The sequence below is a fragment of the Callithrix jacchus genome, chromosome X (assembly GCF_049354715.1).
Source record: "Callithrix jacchus isolate 240 chromosome X, calJac240_pri, whole genome shotgun sequence".
NCBI classification, from domain to species: Eukaryota; Metazoa; Chordata; class Mammalia; order Primates; family Cebidae; genus Callithrix; species Callithrix jacchus.
In genome coordinates this window covers 70,022,016-70,030,295 of record NC_133524.1, presented here as the reverse complement: position 1 = coordinate 70,030,295, position 8,280 = coordinate 70,022,016, and the positions used below count along the sequence as shown (strand labels likewise).

Here is an 8,280-nt window from a genome sequence, read left to right as displayed (position 1 = left end):
GAGTCAGTCTCCTGACTCCAACCAGTTCTGGGACACTGAACAGATGGAGTTTCCCAGAGTGCAAGACTGAAAGTCCAGCCTGGACCGAGGTTGAAAAAGCACCAAGGCAATGTCATCCAGCAAGACTTCTTGATAGCCAGCCAGTAGTCTTTTGTAGTGACACCCTACCTTTGCCATACCTGATCTAGTAAAACTTCCAAACAGCTTGAAGGGGAGCGGGGAAGGTCTATGTGGGGAAAAAATAAATTAAGATACTAACATGCGATTCTGTGAAGGAATTATGGGTGATTTTAATATTTTCTTTGTTTTACTTTTCTACACTTTCCATGTTTTATTTAGTGTGCATTACTTTCATATTTAATATTTAACATAAATATATTTAATATTTAACATAAATATAAATATTTCATATTTCATAAACATATTTAAATGATGGTGAAGAAAAAGAGAGGTTCTAGCTTGAAGGGGGCACAAGAGTAGAGATACGGCTTCTGAGGCTACAGCTGAGAGGAAGATGTCAGCGAGTTAGGGGCAGAGCAGCGATGATCAAGATGCAAATCCAAGTTCGAGACCAGCTTGGACAACATGGTGAAACCCCGTCTCTACTAAAAATACAAAATTAGCCGGGTGTGTTGGCAGTCGCCTGTAATCCCAAGTATTCCTGAGGCTGAGGCAGGAGAGAATCGCTTGAACCCAGGAGGTTGCAGTGAGCGGAAATCGCGTCGTTGCACTCCAGCCTGCGCGACAGAGTGAGATTCTGTCTCAAAAAAGAAAAGAAAAGAAAAAAAAAAAAGATGCAAGTCCAAGATGCACTGCTTTCTCTGGAAAGACTTTTTCTTCCACTGTGCACCTAGATTTTGAAGTAGCTTGTTATTTGCCAGTTATTGTATTTGCGTGGGGAGTGACTGCAATGGAAAGCATCTTCTTGATAATTCTAAGTGTGTCACGATATCTATCTGTATTACTGTCTGGCTATTGAACCTGAAAGTCCCAGATTTGAGTTATTAAGCATTCCCTCTTCCTCATCATCATTACCAAATTGCTAGTTACTTCCTAGGTGCCTGGCTCTATGCTAAATTGGGCGGGGGGTTTGGGGTGGAACGGAGAGAGCTTATGAGAAGAGAAATAAAAAGATAAACGAAAACGCAAAATCACCGTGGCCTGGATGAGGTGGCTAAGGAAGGCTTAGAACTTGAAGTCAATCGGTCTAATTCTCTTATCCCGCGATTCCGGGAATAGGTGGTACATAAGCAGGGTCTTGAAAGGTTTGAATAAGCAGAGAGCAAGAGGAGGCGGGTGGAGGAAGGGCCTTGAGATGAAGGGAGCAAAGGCACTGAGACCCCTGCTGGGCCGCCCCAAGGGTTGCAGACTGATTCCCGGAAGCCAGCAAGCAACGTTATCTGCAAGCTGCTGCCTTTTTTTTTTTTTTTTCCCGACGTTTCGCTATTGTCGCCCAGGCTGGAGTGCAGTGGTGCCATCTCGGCTCACTGCAACCTCTACTTCCCGGGTTCAAGCGATTCTCCTGCTTCAGCCTCCGGAGTAGCTGGAACTACAGGAGCGCGCCACCACGCCTGGCTAATTTTTGTATTTTTAGTAGAGACGGGGAGCAGGGGTTCACAATGTTGTCTAGGCTGGTCTCGAACGCCTGACTTCAAGTGATCCGCCCTCCTCAGCAAAGTGCTGGGATTACAGATGTAAGGCACTCGGCCATTGCAAGCTGCTGTTGCTGCCTTTTTTTTTTTTTTTTTTTTTTTTTTTTTTTGAGACGGAGCCTTGCTGCGTTGCCAGGGCTGGAATGCAGTGGAGGGAACTCGGCTCACTGCAACCTCCTCCTCCCGGGTTCAAGTGATTCTCCTGCCTCAGCCTCCCAAGTAGCTGGGATTACAGGCCCGCGCCACCACGCCAGGTTAATTTTGTATTTTTAGTAGAGACTGAGTTTTGTCATGTTGGCCAGGATGGTCTCGAACTCCTGACCTCAGGCGATCCACCCGCCTCGACCTCCCAAAGTGCTGGAATTACAGGAGTGAGCCACTGCGCCTGGCCTGCAAGTTTCTTATATAACTTTCCTTCCCTACTTTATTTTCCGCTGAGTGTTTGTTGCCTCAGTCTTGTGACCTAGAGTGCACGAGGGAGCCAACCGAAGCAGTTATAGGTTCTCTTCCAGCTCCAGTTCTGCCAAAGCCGCTCTCAGGGGCTTGCTAGCTCCCAGCTGTTCCCCGCCTGGGCACCACTGCCTCCTCCCTCCCAAACCCGCAGACTCGCCAGTTACTAAAGAGTAAAATAAGCTAGGGAGTTCCTGTTTGGTTATTTTGGGTCGGAGTGAGGTGTGTAATTTGAACTTTTAAAGCCAAAATCTAAAATGCAATAAAGACTCAGAAATCCAAGTCTTTAGACCTGGAACACAAACGTGACTTTCAGTTTTGAAGTTTACCGTAGGTCCCTGTATAAAAGTAGTCCTGTAGAAGAAAGAAGAACCTCCCCAACATCCCGTGTGCACAGCAAGTGTGGAAAACTGAAATAGTCATCTGAGGTGTTTCGAAAATAAACCTCGGAAAGCACATTGCCTACGGTGACACATTCTCGGCCCCGGGGCGGGCAAGCTCCGGGGTCGCAGCGCGCAGCTGCCAGAATCCGCCGCGCCCGCCCCGCCTCTCACTGGCGTCTCCCGCAAGGTGGAGGCGGTGCTGCGGTCGCTGACTTGTTGGCGGCGGCGAGGCGGGAGGCTGTGGGCCGCAGGCAGTCTCCTTGAGTTGAGCGGATGCCGGAGCCACGCACGGAGGACGGACGGGACTAAGGGGACAGCTGCGGCGGGGCTCTAAACTGCGGGAGGTCGGTGCTAGCGCTGTTGGGTGGTGGGCCCCACAGGCCGCCTGAGCGCGGAGCGCTACGCGGAACCCACCTCGCCAGGCCTGAGCGGTGGGAGGGCTCTGTGGTGCCTGGCACTTGGGCCTCCCACCACGAGGGTGGAGCTGCGTTGGATCCTCGTTCCTTAGGGACCGAAGGCTCCGGTGGCACCCGGGCTATTTCTCAGAGGACGACTAGAAACGTGTAGCCATGAGGAGCCGTAGTAACTCCGGGGTCCGGCTGGATGGCTACGCTCGGCTGGTTCAACAGACCATCCTGTGCCATCAGGTAAGTGCAGGGGTGTTGCCTGTAATCAACGAGGGAGGATGTAGGGTATGATAGCCTGGACGGAGACCTTTTACAAACTGTGTGTGTGTGTGTGTGTGTGTGTGTGTGTGTGTGTCTGTCTGTCTGTAGCAGGTTCTCCCGCCTCCTGGCTGGAGAGGTGGTAAAGGACCCTGAAGGAAAGGTAGGTGGTGTTAGACCAGGAACAGAGCTGGTCAGGCACCACCTTTAGTCAGGAGCTCCAGTCATGGCTTTGAACCCCCAACCGCCCCCCCGCCCCCTCCCCCAGCCAATAGCAGAGTTCCAGGGGCAGAGTTGCAAGAAGTGTTTTCACCTGTTTATTGACACACAAACACACACACCAGGTTTGGGTGTCATCTCCTTCCCCTTCTTCCAAAGAAAAGAGGTAAAGGAACATTCTTTTTTTTAATCCATTTTAAGACTAGACTTGTGAAGGTCAGAGGCACTTTGTACAGACTATTAATTATATTTTTTTCTGCTCCTTTCTGCTCGTTTTTCATTGCTAGTTCACTAGTTCATTCTAACTAGAAAGTTAAAACTTTTTTTTTAAATAATATCCATTATAAGCGCACTTTGTAATACCTTTAATTGTGTCTTTAATAATACCCACATTTCAGACTTGAAAGGCGTTAGCCACCACTTACCCCTTATTCAAGATAGCATCTGCAAAGGGCACAAAGTTTCAGTTATAAGATGAGCAAGTTCTGGGGATCTAACATATAGCAGCATGGTGACTGTAGTTAATCATACTGTATTGTATACCTGAAATTTGCTAAGAGAGATCTTAAGTATTCTCACCACACCAAAAAAAGGTAACTGTGAGATGATAGATGTGGTAATAAACGTCATTGTGTTTATCATTTCCCAATGAATACATAAATCATCATTTTGTACTCCCTAAATATACAGTTTTTAATGTGTCCAATATAGCTCAGTAAAGCTTGGGAGGGTGGGAAGATAGCGTTTGCTGCAATCGGTCAGCAGAAGAGGAGGTTATAAAACTCAAGAGTGGAAAAGTGGAAGAAAGACTGAAGTCCCTAAAAAAACCCATGTGGAAGATTCTGTTTCCTAATGTTAACAACCTATGGTTACCTTCCTGCCTTCTTTTTCTTCACCTTGCAGAATCCAGTTACTGGCTTGCTTCCAGCCAGCTATGATCAGAAAGATGCTTGGGTCCGAGATAATGTGTACAGCATCTTGGCTGTGTGGGGTTTGGGCCTGGCCTATCGGAAGAACGCAGACCGGGACGAGGATAAGGCAAAGGCCTATGAATTGGAGCAGGTACTCAAAATAAAAATATAAAGAGATCTGAAGCTGTATGTGATGGGGGTGTTGGGGGCAGAGTGGGAACTGAAGGAAGTGAAACCCACCAAAAGCTAAGAGAACTGTATTTTGCCTTTCTCTCTTTCATCATCTTTCTGAAATTGTATTCCAGAAAGATTTCCTGTATTGTACCGAAGTGGTTTTCTTGCAGTGGAAACTTGAAACTTGCTGATTTGAGGGAGAGGGAACAGTCTGTTCTGTTACTACAGTGGAAAATCCTATCCTGGGATCTTTCCTAAAATGCATAACTCTCTAAGTAAATGTATCTTGTAGTCTCTACTGTATTTATTATTCTCATTGAGAAAAATGTTTGGGGGCAGGTATCTACTGTGTTATTTCATTTTTAAAAATTGTGGTATTTGTACGAGGGTAAATGACACAAATCAGCAAACCTTCTGGACTAGGCACAGTAAAGACTTTATTTGTTGATTTTTATAGCTGTGGTCACTGTTTCAGAGCCTGTTGCTTCCTCCCTCCCCCAACTCTTGGACAAAATGAAGTCAGAGTCAGCAGATGCCTTTCAGCCAACTTCTAAGTCACTTTCCCCTCAGTAAACAATCGTCCTTTGTAGAACTGTTTAGACACAAAGGGAACTGCATCCTCTTTAACAACCAAGAAAACAATATTCTGAGGTACTATGGGAGTTGAAGTACTCTGTTGTCAGTTATAAGAAGGAAGTGCATTCATTTCCATTAGTGGGAAAAATTCTCTCTATAGCAGCCATTTTTCTCCAGTGGTCTATGACTTAGGCAATCTGGGCTCCAGTCTTCATTTACAAATCAGAATATTGATATTTGGTTATTTTTAAGAGTGCCAATATAATGTGGGGTTGCAGTTCTTGGAAATAGGAATCTCATTGAATTGTCCATAGCAACAATAGGCATTTGTTGTTAATTTAAGCCATTATTGAGAGATACATAGGTCCACCAAAAAAATTGTTGGAGTTTTTGCTCTGGATCAGATAGTACAGATCAATATTTTTTTGACTTTTATAAAAATAATGCTATTGCAGAAATTTAGAAAATATACAGGACTGTTTAAAAAATTCACCTGTAATCCTGCCCATTCCCCTCCCCCAAATCTTACATCCTACTCAATGTTTTGCTAGTTTTGCCTCAGTGTTTTGTTTGTTGCATTTTTTTGCTGGAAATTAATATCAATAGAACTGGAATTCCATATCTGGTACAATTTGACCAATTTTTTTTCAATACTAGTAGAATAAATCTGTTATCTCTCTGTAATATTAACACTTTTTCTTATTTGGCCCAGTTATAAATAATTTACCAGAGGAAGAGGGAATAGTAGGGAAACATTGAATTGCACATTCTAAAATTTTAATGTTTCATTAAATAATTTTTCACATAGCCAAAAAGTACCTTTCATACCACCTTAATCGTAATTAGGAATGTTTCAAAACATCATAGCAATTAGGAAACATCTTTCAAAAAGAGAAGATTTTTGTGGGAATTTTTAAATTTCTATGAACTTTCATTATGAATTGAAACAGATTTTTATTATTAGGTCTCAATTTTTTTCTCAAACTTGATTCAGTGTTAATCAGGGACAAGAAAATCATCTCTGTAAAAGACCAGATAGTAACTATTTCCGTCATTAGGGTTGTAGGTCACATGTGGTCTCTACCCAACTACTTAGCTCTGTGACTGTGGTGCAAACACAGCCAGAGACAATGCAGTCATCCCTCAGTGTATATGTGGGAGGGATTCCAGGACAGGCTGTTTATAACCAAATCTCTGCATACTCAAATTCTGCAGTCAGCCCTGTGGAACTCATCTATAAGAAAAGTCAGCCTTCCATATACATGGGTTTCTCATCCATGAATACTGTATTTTCGATCTGTGTTTGGTTGGAAAAAAGCCATATGTAAGTGGACCTGCACAGTTCAAACTTGTGTTGTTCAGGGGCCCCCATATATAAAGAATGAGTATAATTATGTTTGAATAAAACTTAATTTATAAAAACAGCAGTGGGCTAGACTTGTCCCTGATCTGGATGAGTGGTTCTAAACTCTGACTGTACTTTGGAATCACTTGGGAAGCTTTCTTCTTTTCTTTTTTTTTGAGACTGACTCTTGCTCTGTTGCCCAGGTTGTAGTGCTGTAGTGCAATCTCGGGTCACTGCAGTCTCTGCATCCTGGGTTCAAGTGATTCTCTTGCCTCAGCCTCCCCAGTAGCTGGAATTACAGGTGCACACCACCATACCCAGCTATTTTTATTTTTATTTTTAGTAGAGATGAGCTTCCATCATGTTGACCTGGCTCGAACTCCTGATCTCAAATGATCTGCCCACCTAGGCCTCCCAAAGTGCTGGGATTACAGGCGTGAGCCACTGCTCCCAGCTAGGAATCTTTTAAGAAGTACCCTTACTATACCCTAGCTTAGAACAATTTAAATAGGAATCTCTGGAAGTAGAGCTCAGTATCATCAATATTTTTTTAAAAAACCACCTGGGTGATTCTACTGTACAACCAGCGTTAATAATAACTAATTATGGCCAAAATATGAACATAGATTAAATCCAATAAATTCATGGATTAAATTCCAACCTACTGTCAACTTTCTATTACTGTGTGGATTTTACCAAAACATTGATTGTCAATTATTTCTACCTTTCCTTCCAATTCTTACCTTGGTTTCTTTCTGAGAAACAATGTCAGAGAATTGAAGAGAATTCTGGATGAAAAGAGGACAAGGGTTTAGGCAACTACTACATCCTAGATTGAGAGTAGAATTATGCTCATGTATGTTTTTACAACTGTCTTTCTCTCAGGCATGTAGATACAGTCTCACGCCCATAGAAATATAGGCACACAAATAAGCATCTCTCTTTGCCTGCCTCCAGTTCTACATCCTCATTTTTGTTCTTTTTGTGTAGTCGTTCATCTTTTCTCATGACTTTAACTATTACCTTTATGAGAATGACTTTCAAGTCTTCATCTCTGACCTCACTTCAATTTTAAACCTGGGTTTTCATTTGTTACCTCCTCAGTTTCATCTGCATGTACTGTGGTTCCTTAAACTCAGTGTGTCTGAAACCCCACCTTTCCAACTAAAAACAAACTACCAAACAAGGGCAACTCATCAACAATCTCTTTTTCTGTTATTACTGTCTCCATTCTACCAATCACCCAGGCAATATTACTTGGAGAATTTCCCATAGTGTGTTCAGTGGAATACTAGGCCAACTAAGTTTGGGGCTATGTTAAACAGCAGGTGTCTTTATTCCATAATTTCTCAGAGTGTTTGGTGTACTAATGTGCATTTTTAGTCTAAGATGGGAGTGAATTTTATAGCTTTTCCAGAATCTCTTGAACTAGTATTCTATGAAACAGTGCTTGAAGAGTGCTACTTGACCTTAAAATGATTTTTGACTTTTCCCTCTTACCTTTTGATGCATACACACCAAAGTCTGTTCTTATAATTTCTCTTGAATCCATTCCCTCTTTTCTCTTCCTTCTGCCTCAACCTTAGTCTAAGTCCTTATCACCTAACACTTTTGTGAAAACCACATTTAAATTATGTCATTTCCATCCTTGACAGTCTTTCTGTGGCTCTCATTTTTCCATAAGTAAAGTCCAGACATTTTGGATTGAGAGGCAAGGCCCTCTATGGGTTTGTCCTAACTTATTTTTTTTCAATATTATATCATACTGATGCCCTCCATTATATCCCCAGTTCTAGCCAGGTTGTTGTCTTCATTACTCCTCTACTTATCCCTTAATAAAAATACCTAACATTTTAATAAATACTTACCATTGTACAACACACTTTCTCATAATTACCAGTATTT

At 42.8% G+C, this 8,280-nt stretch overlaps 1 protein-coding gene across 8 annotated transcripts in view; it reads left to right on the top strand.

Moving 5' to 3' along the window:
• Positions 1-2,695: 2,695 nt before the first annotated feature.
• PHKA1 (phosphorylase kinase regulatory subunit alpha 1) overlaps positions 2,696-8,280 on the top strand; it is a 186,775-nt gene continuing 181,190 nt past the window's right edge. For all 8 annotated transcript variants that reach the window (XM_078362950.1, XM_078362949.1, XM_078362947.1 and 5 more), the window contains exons 1-2: positions 2,696-3,132; positions 4,273-4,431. In XM_078362950.1, coding sequence (XP_078219076.1) covers positions 3,055-3,132; positions 4,273-4,431 — 237 coding nt within the window. In that variant the 5' untranslated portion in view covers positions 2,696-3,054. The remainder of the gene's footprint in view (positions 3,133-4,272; positions 4,432-8,280) is intronic.